The sequence below is a fragment of the Leuresthes tenuis genome, unplaced genomic scaffold, assembly GCF_036924035.1.
Source record: "Leuresthes tenuis unplaced genomic scaffold, fLeuTen1.0.hap1 SCAF_23, whole genome shotgun sequence".
Lineage (NCBI taxonomy): Eukaryota > Metazoa > Chordata > Actinopteri > Atheriniformes > Atherinopsidae > Leuresthes > Leuresthes tenuis.
In genome coordinates this window covers 4,590,534-4,605,337 of record NW_027325377.1, presented here as the reverse complement: position 1 = coordinate 4,605,337, position 14,804 = coordinate 4,590,534, and the positions used below count along the sequence as shown (strand labels likewise).

General features: G+C 40.7%; 1 protein-coding gene across 1 annotated transcript in view; it reads right to left on the bottom strand.

The window, feature by feature from the left end:
* Positions 1-14,804, bottom strand: part of LOC140283197 (thyrotropin-releasing hormone-degrading ectoenzyme-like) — a 225,578-nt gene that overhangs the window by 33,256 nt on the left and 177,518 nt on the right. The window contains exons 13-16 of the mRNA XM_072377909.1: positions 14,684-14,739; positions 2,135-2,282; positions 1,903-2,006; positions 1,151-1,258 (exon numbers count right to left, since the gene is read on the bottom strand). Coding sequence (XP_072234010.1) covers positions 1,151-1,258; positions 1,903-2,006; positions 2,135-2,282; positions 14,684-14,739 — 416 coding nt within the window. The remainder of the gene's footprint in view (positions 1-1,150; positions 1,259-1,902; positions 2,007-2,134; positions 2,283-14,683; positions 14,740-14,804) is intronic.

The window sequence follows — 14,804 nt, the reverse complement described above, 5'->3', positions numbered from 1 at the left end:
AGTTACCGGTTTGACGTGCACGTACACTTGCATTGAACATGAATGTCAAGGCACAGTTGGGCTTTCAAGGATCATTTCTAAGTCCTACTTGCAGAGACTGATTACACTTTATAAACCTTGAAGAGGAAATGGGTATTTATATTTGCAATGAACAACTTTCTGCCTGAATCCTCATTGGATTTTTGACCACTCTTCACAGCAAAATCGGAGGACTTGATATTTTTATATAGACCAGACTTTTAGGCACAATCCACATATTTTCAGTATAGCTGAGGTTGAGGATCTGGGAAAGCTACTCCAACAGCTAAATATTAGCCCTCTTTATCTATTCGCAAACAAGCTTTGGCTGAAACAAAAAACGTTTGAGTTTCAGCAGTCTAGTGAAGGGTTTGAAGAAATGCTAAAAGATTCTGATGCCCGGAGGCTCGTTGCCATGTTGCAGCTGTCCCAGGTATGATCACAGCCTGTGGCCCTTTGCTGCATGTCTTCCTCCCTTTCTCTCTGTACCCTGTTCCCTGTTGAGCTACTTTCAAATAAAGGCCACCAGAGCCAACAAAACCTTTAAAAAAACAAGGATTCTGATGTAGTCCTCTTTCATTATTCCATCCAATGTGTGCAAGCTGTCTGTTTTACTGATGTTAAAACAACACCACAGTATGATGCTACCACTGCCATGCTTAACAGCTGGCACTGTCTCCTTGGACTTGATTTACCTTTATTTCTTCAAAAGGACTTTTTGATATTGTGACTAAACAATCTAACATCTTTCATGTTTTTTCTTATCTGACTATAATTCTCCAAAAGAAACGTTATGCTTTGTCCATATACTTAGCTGGAAACTTGAGTTGAGCCTTGAGCTCGTGATTTTGAAGCAGGAACTTATTTCTTAGACTGTAGCCTCTCAGCCCAGGGTGATGAAAAACTTTATTGAAATCGATTTCTGAACATATGAGCACACATCATTTCAATTGAGGAGGAGAGTTCCTCATGATCTTAGCAAAATGGCGACCCCTGCATTGAAGTGATCACCTTGAAGCCTGAAGCTGTTTAGAAAAGGCCATTCCTGACTTGTGTAAAGCTATTATTGGCCAATTCTTCCATAGCATTCATGTCTACAATGAGTGTGTATAAACTTTGATGAGTATTGTACCTGTTCTTGTTGCTGGAGATCCAGTCAGAGATGTAGGCGACGGCCTGACGGTGGCACTGTTTGTTCCCGAAGCTACAAGCTAACATGATGAGCTCCCTCTGCAACTCTCTAAAGAAAGACATTGAGGGAAAAAGAGCTTGTCATCCAATACTGAAAGAAGCATCTTATCAACTATGAGAGCTCATCTTGGACCTACGCCTTCTTATAGCACAGGTACGATGCCCCTTTTCTTTTAGGCATCAGGGAGTAGTGATCATGTAGCCCTTTTCCTGGAGCACTGGGGACTAAATTTATGGCTTTATGACCGCTCCCTATTGATCTCCAGAGAAAGTTAGCACCTCTCCTACCCGCAAAAGCAAAAATCAAGGGGTAAGCCAGAGTAGAGGTTTATTCTCCCTTCATCATTTTAGCTAATCTAATCTACACTCAACAAAGAAGATCAAGATTTCCATCTAAATAAGATAAGAATCTTAAAAGCGGTATAACAACAGAGGCAGTCAGGGAGACAAATATCTACCAAACATTGTTCAGTCTATCTCAGCAGCTGAACAAAATAAATCTGATCTTTTCAGCAGCATGTCAGGAAAGAGTATGAGGCTGATAAGCTACACAAATGTGGAACTTTGTTTTTATGGAATTATTTCAGTGAATGAACAGCTGTCAAAATGGGATTCTTCTTCTCCTGATAATTCTAAGATTGTGTTATCATTGTGACAACACCAACAGTGTTGTAGTGTTTGTGTGTTACATACTCAGTCTGGTAGGATGCCTGTAGGATGTTGCCCTCTGTTCCAGGGCCATTAGTTGGCCAGCCCATCTGATGGTACCGTGATGCAACCTGCTTCAGTACATAGTCCTGTTAACACACAGACACACTAGTTGCTGAACAGCTCATTAATACCCAGCTGTCAGTGCTAAAGAGACAGTTTATTCAGCTAACATGAAGCAGTTATTGATTGAGATTGTGATGGATGTGTTGTTTACACTGAACAGTCTGTATTCCTCAGTGCGGTCCAGCAGTTTGTCCAGCTGGTAAAGCGCTCGACTGGCAGCGTGCCATGGAAGAAAGGATGTCTCCTCTGGTAAGTAGCCAATAAGCTGCAAGGGAACACCTTGTGGGAGGTATCCCGCCCTGAGAACGAAGGAGAAAAGAAGAATAAAGTCCACTAGATTCATGCCATTTCTCTAAAGTCATCGCACAAAATGAACTATTGGAAACAGCTCGCAACAAACATTATTGTCCAGAAGACTTCAGTCAGTTCTAATTTGTTTATAAATGCGTGGAAAATGGAAAATAGGCTCCTTAAAAATTTAAGTCTTGATTAGGACTTTTGCACAGTACTGTGCGTGTCTGTATGTTCACAAACTTCACAAACTGAAGAGAATACAATCATTCTGCTTAAGCGATTAGCCCCTGTGCTTTAGCCTTTCTTAACATCGATTGTGATGAGTTGCCATGCCAACGGAAGAGTTGTTTACAAAGAAGATCAGCAGACTGAGCTTTCCAAAAACCAACTAATGCCCGATGAAATTACACAAAATCCATTTGCCATTTTTTCATAGATCCATCAAATGAAATGGGAACAAATGATGTCTCTCTGTGAAAGGCTGCTATTAACAAAGTGCCTAAAGACACATTTTCAAATAAGTTTCCTGCTACATGTCAGCACAGCACTGGTTCAGTGCCGTTTTTTACGCTCACAGGTCAGAGTTAAGTTAAAACTAAGTTGGTGTAATGTGTAACAAAGAGATGCAGGATTAGATAGAAGCAAGCCAAAATAGATACAGAAGGAAAGCAGGTCAAAAACAGCAGTCCCCTCCCCACAAACCTTCTTACACAATCCATGTTTGTTGTTCCTAAACCAGCACTGAAGAATTTATTTTGCCTGCGGGCATTTACTGCTGGCAAATTCTTTGCATCACTTCCAGCTGCAGGAGTATAACTGGCATTAAGCAGCTGTAGAGCAGCTCCCTCTGTGTCAGAGTCATGATAATGGGGTACCCCATGCATTGAAAATAGGCGAAAAGAGCTCTTGACCAGCATCATTATGCAACAAACAGGTAATGAGAATGTGTTGACAACTAGGGAATTGTAACATTCTATCATGGCAACAGCTTTTGCTCACCAGTAGGGACAGGATGAAAGGAAGCATGAATGAGCGTTTTCAAACCATTCATTCTCATATCCGAGCCTCTCGTGACTTTCTGGAAACTGCTATGATTTGTCTTTACTCGTGATATCAGAGAACTGATCCTAAATTTGGACAAAGGTTCGTAGTCAACTGAACAAAAATGACAAACATCTAATTAATATTATGAAATGTGTTTGGACTGCACGGTGGTGTGGTGGTTAGCACTGTCGCCTCACAGCAGCAGGGTTCCCGGTTCAAATATAAAAGACAGAATATCGTAAAGAGCATGTCCACTTTTCTAAATAACACATAGAAATGAAAAAATAAGGCATAACTGAATTCCATACCATCCTTCTTATTAAATACCCTTTTAAAAAACCCTTTCTATTGACTTACAGAACTCACAGAAGTGAATTAAGGGTCATAAAATCAACATAAACCGGATCCTGATGTAGATGTGATCTCGATTCTCAGGAGTTCCTCTCAGTGTGTGTGAACAAACCACGGCAGAAACACTTTAAGAGAAACTTGGCCTCTAAATGCCACAGGAGCTATTTAGCAGCCTGAGTTACATCTATGGCCTCATGAATATTAACCGGCTTCCTTTGTGCATTCATTAACATTCATGATGTTTTTCTATAGAGAGGGGGGGTGCTCACCTGCTTCCTGCTCCGACCTTCAGTCCCGCCCAAAGTTTATGAATATTAATGAGGTGGTGCGGTCGAGGACGGGAAGTACACTCAGGGGGATGATATTAGTTTTATTCTAATTATTGATGTTCAGCAAGACAGAAGTGACAGAAAGGAACGGTGGCAGCGAAGTTTATGACCTCACACTGACTGAGGCTGAACAGTGATTTTACTGAAGAGCTGTCAATCAAAGTGACTGCCACACAACAAGATGGTGAAGGGGTTCAACACTGTAATGAAATATTTTTTGGGTTGTTTCTTTTTTTCCCAAAAATGTTCAGGGACAGTCGAACGGAGACGGACCTTCTCAGAAAGTTAATCCGTCTGAGATTAGACTCTTTGCACAGCAGATAAAACTCTCAATTCCAGGCCATCACATTTCCATAATCTGCCTCCTATCCAACCAACCGCCAGTCATCTTCATTCCCATCATGCACCTGGCCTCTTAGACATTACCATAATCCATCCAGTCTGCAAAGACCTCCCGTTTACTGTGCTCCAGAACACTTGTGGGACTTTGCGTGGCGGCACAGGGAGAGATGGCAGTAACCATGGCAACAGCAGCCAACCATTTATCTGTTTTCTTCCCTGTACATGTCCCTCAGCGTTTTCCATTTTATCAAACATCATCCATCATCTTTCGTACCATATTAGCTTTCAGACATACATGCATCACACCTTGACTGTGCTGTCTGCATATAATTTTTCATCTCAGAAACAAATGATGAATATATGTATTCCTTAAAAACTACATGTTAAAAATGAATATTCCAAGCAGTGCATGTCAGCCAAAGTCTGTGTTATTAGTAGAACAGGAGCATTAGATTATCATGATACCCAAAGCCACTATGAATTGGGGATTTGGCTTTGGTAGAGCAGGCACATCCCATGGATGCTTGATAGGATTGGGATCTGGGGAGAGTTGAAGCCAACACCATGAGATATTGCTCTTGTTTCTTGTGGTGTTCCTGAAAAGTTTTAGGGGGGTTGAGTTGGTAGTAAAGAGAGACAATTTCATGAATGTGTGCTAGTTTGGCAAAAAATGTGTAGGCAGATTGAATGCTTCAAGTAACATCCGCATGGATACCCAGAATACTGCACTTTAATGGGATGACCCACACTATTCAGCTTCCCTGTCACTGGTTTTAAAAAGGTACAGTATGATGACAATGACAAGATGACAATCTCCTTCAGTCGTAATGACATGCTTGTGGCATGCTTTGGTCAAAATAACACAGAGAGACAGTACAACTTGATTTCACACCTCTTTTCAGACCAGCCAGTATTAGAGTTTTTTGGAATTTTCCTCAGGGTCTGTCTCCTCTGAGATTGGAGGTACTCAAGAACCCCTTAAAGCACATTAATAACTTCCTAAAGAGCTTCCAGTTTCATAGAATTTACAGAATTAGAACTCAGACCAGACAGCTCGGTCTCACAAGAGAACATGGGTGGATTTGGTGCATGTGTCCAAAACGTACAGGGCCAGTTCAATGCCACGTATTTCTTCAATATATAAGCCTAAAAGTGTTATTCGTGCATTTCCCCTAACCAACAGCATCTGAGAGCAAAGCAAAAGAAACTGTCCACTCCCTCCTACCTCCTCAGAGATGTTTTGGAAAATGTTATAGTTGTTCACCATCATATTTGTGAAAGAACATAAGAATGTATCTATTTGCAAAGTTAAATGTGGGTAAATAATGTGTTTGAGACTTTAGAATGTGGTCATTTCACTATTTCTGAGCATGCAGGGCATTTTCGTGTAATGCAAAATGTGAATGTTTCATGTGAAGGTTTTGTAGCTCAGAAAGTCTTGTGATTTGATCACTTTTGACAATTTGTTATGAAACTGCTTTTTTGCACTTTGGATGAATGTGGCTTTTACACACTCTGGTGTGAGACTGTTTTGTACCAACACACACCCCACAGATAACATCTCCCTTGTCTAGAGCTCATCCAGACAGCTGGTATTGATGATATTTTGGGCATAATCTCTTCAAGAATCATGCTTGAACTGGTCCCATTGATCCCTATGTGAAATATTGGCTCCATAAACCTTGAGCTTCACTGTTGGACTTTATTTTGTTTGAGTTTGTCGTTGCCTATATGAGCTACATCTCATCTAAATAAATAAGGTTCTTCTAGTATTGTGATAAAAGTGGAAAAAAAGTAAAGAGAGCCAACAATGCAACATTTCCATTGTTATGCTGATGATACTCAGCTGTACTTATCTATGAAACCAGATAAAACCAATAGGTTGGTCAGACTACAAGCCTGTCTTAAAGACATAAAGACCTGGATGACTCAGAACTGTCTGCTTTTAAATTCAGACAAAACTGAAGTTGTTCAGTTGAGCGCTTCAGGGAGAAATTGTCTAGTTATATACTTACTCTAGATGGTATTTCCTTGGCTTCTAGTTCTACAGTGAGGAACCTTGGAGTTATTTTTGACCAGAATTTATCATTTGACGCACATATAAAACTGGTTTCTAGGACTGCCTTCTTTCACCTTCGTAATATTGCTAAAATCAGGAACATCCTGTCTCAGGGTGATGCAGAGAAACTAGTTCATGCATTTGTTACTTCAAGATTGGACTACTGTAATTCCTTATTATTGGGCTGTCCCACATATTCTCTGAAAAGCCTCCAGCTGATCCAAAATGCTGCAGCCAGAGTTCTGATGAGAACTAACAGGAGAGATCATGTTTCTCCAGTTTTAGCTTCTCTTCATTGGCTCCCTGTTAAATTCACAATAGAATTTAAGATTCTTCTTCTCACATATAAAGCTCTTAATGACCGAGCTCCATCATATCTTAAAGATTTAATTGTAAGATATTTTCCTAACAGAGCACTTCGCTCCCAAACTGCAGGTTTACTTGTTGTTCCCAGAGTTTCTAAAAGTAGAATGGGAGGTAGAGCCTTCAGTTATCAGGCCCCTCTCTTGTGGAATAAGCTGCCAGTAAATGTCCGGGAAGCAGACACCCTTTCCACTTTTAAGATTAGGCTTAAAACTTTCCTTTTCGATAAAGCTTATAGTTAGGGATGGCTCAGGTGACCCTGAAACATCCCATAGTTAAGCTGCTATAGGCTTAGACTGCTGGGGGACCTCATCTGTCACACCTTTCCTCACTTTGCTCTCTTTTTCCCCCTGTTTAATTTCAAAATTGATTTTATGTACATGTGACATTATTGTGGTTATTAACCTATGTTTCCCTGTTCCAACAGATATCCTTTGAATGGCGTTATGGTGTTTTTCCCCCCTCTTTTCCCTCTTTTCTGTCTTCTCAAACCCCAGCTGGTCGAGGCGGATGGCCACCCTTCCTGAGTCTGGTTCTGCCAGAGGTTTCTTCCTGTTAAAAGTGAGTCGTTCCTTTCCACAGTTGCCACAGTCACGCTCAGGACGGGAGATTGGACTGAAGACACATTTCGGTGCAATCTGTTGGTTTCCTTAGCTAGGATATTAATTTTTTGAATTAGCTCTATATGAATTAATTGGATTATGATTACAATGAATTGAATTCCAATTGGCTTGAATTGGACTATATTACTTAAGTGCCTTGAGATGACAATTGTTGTAATCTGGCGCTATATAAATAAAATTGAATTGAATTGAATTGAATTAGGAGTCAGATATAGAACCTTAGACAAAGTACCAGTGTGGCATCAATACTTTACTTTTTCAATGTAAAGTTGAAGCTGCATGGATATATATGATGGGAAAGTTGGACAGTGTGACAACAAATCACATGAGCTCACTCACTGAGACGTTTTTAAAATGATAGAACACCAAACAAAGTGCCAGGTTGGTGTTTTTGGAGTTCTGTTAGTAGCTGGTGACGTCAGACACTCTAATATATGTTCACAAGCACAAAAAATAGGATTTTCTAAAAGGAAATATATCTAATTTTATGTTGAGACAGTTCATTGTATGCCGTTGCAACATGTCAGAATGAGGTATAATATTAGAATATATGTTAAATTCGCCACCATCATTAGTTTGATTTCGCCTATCTGTTTTTTTTTTAAATAATTTTTATCGTTGATAAAGTGCTGACATACAAAAAATATTTTGCTAAAGAACTTTCCCTTTGGTGGAAAATCTAGGATAGACATCGATTTGAAACATTGCATCTTATAGTTGATGTTGCTCCCCTTGCTAACCACACCGCCTGTTAGAGCACCTGTAGCCATTAGTGATGAGTCCCACCACTGCTGTGTCAATCGAAAACTTCAGAAAAGGTTGTTTAGACAGTGAGCTGGACAATGATAGATGAGAATGTGGTTTTGTTGGTTCTTGCAGGTTGTTAATAAGTCCAAAAATAAGTATAAATCCTTCAGAACCTCTGAAAGCTGGTACATACAGTCTTTATGGACCCTGCCCAGGGCCCACCATTTTGGGGGAATTTGACTCTCTGCAAAGTCTCCCTCACTCATCTGGTGAGCGTGTGAACCTGGAAGTGCGAGTGGCGCCAGAGACCTTCAAGTGGGTGTAGAAGGGGTTAGGGTTCCAGAAAAACACGGGGCAGCCTAGGTGGAGCCCAACAAAAACTGGAAAAAAGCTCAACTTTTTGCCAAGGCTGTGGACACAGCTCTCACTTTGGTTATAAAAGGTCCGAGTAGATCACAAAAATGACTCTGGTATCCTTTCTTCCATGGCAACGTCTATAGAATCCCTCAGAGGACATGGTCGGAAACCTTCTGAAAGTCAACAAAACACGTGTAGACTCCACTTTACCCTCGTGGAGATCTTCCCCTTTGAGGAGTCTACATGTTTCACTGTTCCATGACCTTGGCAAAAACCATGCTACACATTCTTTAAAATATCCCATTGTCTCTTGCTATGTTGTCACACTTGCCACATTTTGTTAACTGTAAAAGCACTTTGGTTAGCTTTGATGGCTTTTAACTGGGCTTTATAAAGAAACTGGACTTTGACCTTGTTAGTGAAGTGGGATTTTATTGATCTCATGAACTCTGTATATCCACTAACCTCAAGTGACCCTCAGTGGAAAAGACTCTAAAAAGGGTAAAATGTACAGCATTTTGTTTCTTTGGTCTAAAACAATCATATGTTTACAAAGAAGACTAGAAATGCCTACAGGGCTTTGGATTTTTACTCTGGCTGTTTCATTCAAAGAGAAAAAGAGAGTAGAAAAGAGATTGTACTGTTGATTTTCAATTTTCCCTCCTAGACACTCTATGTGTGTGTGTGTGTGTGTGTGTGTGTGTGTGTGTGTGTGTGTGTGTGTGTGTGTGTGTGTGTGCATGTCTCCCAGCATTGTCGTCTTAATGAACTCATTAACTCTTTAACATCGTTAAGGGCCAGTTAATTGTTTGTCCATTAGCCATTAGCAGGGCTCACTGGCGAGCCAACAAGAGACTGCCGTGATCACACACACAAACAAGGAGAGGCGACATCCATCACCGTTTAACCGCACAGTCAAAGAGACACAGCCATTTGTTACTGCTAGACTAGCTTTACACACACACAGTCCCGCTGCCACCAATTGGCCTTTATTGCTGTGTAGATTGCTCCAGTTTCAGTCAATCCAACTGTGAGCAGACAGAGAATCAGTGACTGAAATTAATCCAAAGATTAAATATCTTTCAAAGTGCAATCAATGCAGTGAGCAGAAACGCTGAAATAACATCTTTATAAATAAGTCAAGCAAGCAGTTTCCTTTAACAAAGATCTCCATATTTTTATCTGACTTGGCTAAAATTGATTAATCGGATGGTGATTGATTTCTACCTGATAAGTTAATCACAAGTTTAATTTTATTTTCTGGTTATCAATTCCACCAGTAACATTAACAGTAAATTCACCAGAATAATCAGCAGCAATTGGATGATACTGGAAATAAACCCAATGAAAGGAGAAAATGATAACTGTGAAAATCCCTGCACTTGGATCAATAAACAGAGGGAAAGGTTTGCCGCAGTGAGAACAAAGATTCAGCTTCCTCACCTCAGACCAACAGCATGAATGTAATCAAAGGCTGATAAAAAGCACAGCAATCGTACATTACAGAGAGCCTGTGACTATACTGATGGAAAAGCTCACTGGTTAGTAATAGACTGAAAAAGGATAATTAAGTCACGGTCATGAAGACAACTGCCAAATGTCTGTTTATGGTTTCTGTTTTGAACCCCGCAGTTTAATCAGTCGGATTAGCTGTGTTCTACTAAAGACGATGCTGTGCTTCGTCTCCAGAGATTGTCCCGTTAATACATCCAGAGATCAGATGAAATGTATGCCTCATGCATGGTGATAGCCTAATAGCAAATCATTACCATACAAGGGGAGCTCAGGAGCACTATACATCTATTCAATAATGATTTAATATTTCTCGATATAGTGGTTAGCACCGTTGCCTTCCTGGTTGGAATCCCAGCTGGGACCTTTCCACGAGGAGTTTGCATCTTGTCCCTGTGCATGCGTGGGTTCTCTCCGGCTTCCTCCCACTGTCCAAAAACATGCATGCTTGGTTACTAAGATATATTACATAATCATTCTATACTGCATTTTGCTCTGTGTTGTCTGAGAGAGTGTGTGTCAGCACACGTGCTGCATAGCTGTTTGTCTCAGTGTGGCCTGGTGACCCCCCAGATTGTTCCCCTACTCTCACCCAGTGGCAGGTTGGATGGGATCCAACATGTTCACATGCGGAAAACATTAGAAGTGAAAAAGAATGGCCTTTTTGTGTCAAACTCACACTTTCTAAACTAATTTATGAAGATACAAACTGGCAGCATTATAAAACAATGAAGCAAGTCTCGGCTGTGCTGTTTTTATAATTCACTTCCACATGTCCTCTGCCATTTTCTCCACTTGTTTTCATTCCTGTGTCCTCCTGTCTATCTTCCTATCCATTTTTCGCCCTTCCACTCGCAGCTTCTCTTCAGCAGATTCTATTTGCTTCTGCAGATCTCATTTCTATTCATAAAAAGACCAAATTACTCCTCTATCGCTGTTTCTGTCTCCCTCTCTATCATCTGTTTACCTTATTTCTCTCTCTGTCACATTCTCTCCGAGTCCTATTAATGTCTTTCCTCCTTGGCATTGTGTTAACACACACCTGAATGCTCCAGAGCTGCAAACCTCTGCTCTTGTAGAGGTGCTCACACCTGCAGATGACCAGTTCATGAAGTGCATTTGATCAGCAGCACCTGGCTGCTTCTTAACCTCTTAATTCTTAAGGAAACACTAAGGTTGGACTCAGTTTTTCACCCAATGCTTCTGCATTGTGCCTTAGTTTTTCTTCAGTAAATAATGACATGCTGTCATTGTTTATCTGAGGTTGTATTCACCTAATTTTCACACTGGTCATGGACATATTTTTTTTGTACTATAGAATTGCAGGAGGAAGTGCATTCTTTTTAACATGATTTACTTTCCAAATAAATCACATTTAACTGTAAAGTCTTTGCCTTTTAATCCCCAACACCAAACCAACCTCTTTATAACTTAAAAGAAATTCCATTCTTCACATTTACTCTCATCATTTTTGGTCCTTTCCTAGATCCATTTCTTTTCCTATCTATCTATATCAATTTAGTGTTTCATGTTTCAGTTACAGGAGGAAAAAGACATGATTAAGACTTCTGTCCCCAAAAAGTAATTGTATGCAAATTGTTGTAAAAGGAATTTGTCTTATTTGGAAACAATTATATTGATGTCTGAGCAAACTAATGTCTGAACCACTCTGATGAGTACAAAAACTATCTGCTATCCTCTGATGTGGTGTAGTTATGATCAGTGTTACCATGGCAACAGATTCAGGAGTGTTTTTCTGCTGTCAGAGTGCATATCAGTGGGTCTGTAGTTTGTTTCTGTACAAATGGAAACTCTCAGAACTCCGAGCTCCTCAGAACACACACAGGGGATGAGTGCACAGTTGTCTCTGGCTGTTGCTCATTCAACATGACAGTGCACAGATGGCTGAGTGAGAGCGAGACGCAGGAAAGAGGAACAGAGACGGGGGTAGATTGAGTTATAGAGCTGGTGTCACGGTAGATTTTGGCTACAGTGCTTGAAAAGCTTCAGGGTGAACACGTCACTGTGAGGAACGACTCGCTGCACTGCCTCTTCCGCCTGTAGTTGCTGCTGCCGAACTGATCGCTCATTCATCAGACTTCCTGACAGGCTCAGCTTGTTCTTGCATTTCTTTGCAAACTGCTCTTATGCAGGCGAATCTGCTCTGAATGCAGAGCCGAGGATGGTCTGCTCATAGATAAGATCGTCCTGACCCACTCACTTATGTATGATCACACCAGGGGACCAGCTGCAGCTCCCACTATCTCATGCATGACAGAGTCATTTTAATGTCTCGTCCATTATAGCGGTGCATTTTCAATTCACCTTTCCACATATTTCCGCCGCAACATTTCCCAGGCAAATACTGTTCTCTTTACAACAGTATATAGCTTACATACAGCTTCTGGAAAACTACAGACTGAAATTTTAGATGAAAAACACCAAAAGATTAGGAAATCATGATCTTGGCTCTTAAAAAGGTGGAGTCAGGTCCTTTTATCATGTCCAAGAAAAGTTTATCTTCTGTATCACTGCGTCAAACTATTAAAAACTACTAGTTCTGCCAGCATCTCATATTGGTACAAAGTAGTGAAACCAACTTAAATCTCAGAAATTTTAAAAATGATATGAAATATGCATTCATTTTGGAGAGTTTTAATCTGTGAATGTGTTTTAAGGTTGGAAGCTCTGGACAGTGAAAGATAAAGCTCGTATATAAAAACTGTTAAAATGTTCTTATGCTACCGAACAATTAGTAGATCTTTATTTGGAAAACTACTGTACTTTTATATTTACTGAAAGTCAACAAATCTACAGACAACATTCCCAGGAAGTTGTTTTTTTCAATGCAACAAACCTTAATTTGTATTCCATTCGTGTGAACCTTTCAATGTCAAAACATTTAGGAAATTCAACGTAAAATCCGATGCAGCAAGATTCCGGAAGATTCTACAATCAGCTGATTAACTGGTGACAGGTGAGGGTGTCAGGATTGGGTAAAAAGGTGGCACCACCAGAGCTTTAGGGTCTGGTGGATTAGTGTTTTTTGCTGAACTGACCCAGAAGTTTCCAAGTAGCAGCCATGATAAGAGCTGTTTGAATGCTCCACGTTGTAAGGAAAGAAGCTTTGGCACTTTCTTTATTATCTCCTTTAGCATAAGATACACTACAACAACTTTTATGAATGATGGGACACACTTCGGTCCCACAATTCCTAGTGGTTGTAACTTTCAAAGCAAAGCTGGATCATATTCGTCCGGTCGTACAAACTTTTGTGATTTGTGTGAATGAATGTGAGGACATGAGGGTGAATGTGAGTAGCCTGTGACAGGACTTTTCTGGACACCAGCTCATCTCAGATGGACAGAAAGACAGTGGACACGTGTTCTGTGGGCAGATGAGTCCACGTTTCAGCTGCTTCTGGGAAAAACTGATGAGAAAGAGCATCCAGCTGTTCTCAGAGGAAGGTTTAAAGCCAGCGTCTGTGATGGTCTGGGGCTGCATCACAGTCCATGGCATGGAGGGCTTCATCTGGGTGAAGGTACCACTGATGCACAGCTGGATGTTGGAGTTCTGGAGAGACAGATGCTGCCATCAAGGTGCCGTCTTTTCCCGGGAGGTCCGTGGTTATTTCAGCAGGACGATGCCAGACCTCATTCTGCAGGACTTCCAGCAGCGGGGCTTCATACACACAGATCTTGGATTCAGCAAGAATGGACATAGATTCCTCTGAAGAACTGTAAACATTTGTATCCTCAGTTCCCAAAGCATTAAAAAGCTTATGGAACACGATGGGAAACATGACTCTGGAACAACTTATATGGAGTTATATGGAGCAGCATCAAATTTTTTCATATTCATTTTTCACTTCCAACACCAAGTTTTTCTTGCATTTTTAAAAAACTCGACTTTTCTGTAAATGACATTTGGGTACATGTACAAAGTCTGTTTCTTGTAAACAAACCAATAAAGAACTGAAATGAGAACAGCGAAACACTTCACAGTCAGAAAAATGTTTGACATGGTGTTAGTTATGTCAAAGAAAACTGCAGGTATCACACTAAACATGTACACATCTTGGTATGAACTGAGAAGGATAATCCGAGGCAAGGGAGCACACCAACAGGAAGATTTGGGTCTCAGGAAAACCTTCAACTACAAAGCGGCAGTGCTAATCCCTAAGCCACTATGCTGCACTTATCATTGTGGTTGTGGCATCTACTGCTGGTAAAGCTCCATCGCAAAGCCTTGTGTATGTAAATGTGTGTATGCAGAGAGATTGGCCCGAACTAAGCTCACGTTTAAAAGGTCTACACAGCTGACACCATCACATCCTATAAGCAGAGGCAAAAAAACAAAAAGAAAAGCAAAAAAACTCTCCGTTGTAATGACAAAAGTGCATGATGAGAACTCTGAAAAATACTTTTCTGGCCAAGATTTTTGCCTGTCTGACAGCAGCAGAGAGATCATAAGTCCTCAGCAGCAAAAAGAGACACCTTAAGAGGAAGTGATTCGAGTTAAACAGAAACAGAGACAACTGATCAGCTCACACTTTTTCTGTCACAGCTGAGCTACCAACAAAGTGCAAGTGGAGGGAAAGTCTGCCCATTACTGTCTTGTCTTAGTGAGTCATCGATCCACTGTGCGAGTATTCACGTTGTCAAGAGAGACTCACTCACCTGGCCAGGTTGAAGGCATCATCGATAAGTCCTGCCCTGTTTCCAACGGAGATGATCTAAAAGAGAGGAAGAAGCAACGAGTGAGTCAAAAACAGGAAGCACGGAGCAAAGAAAAATGGAC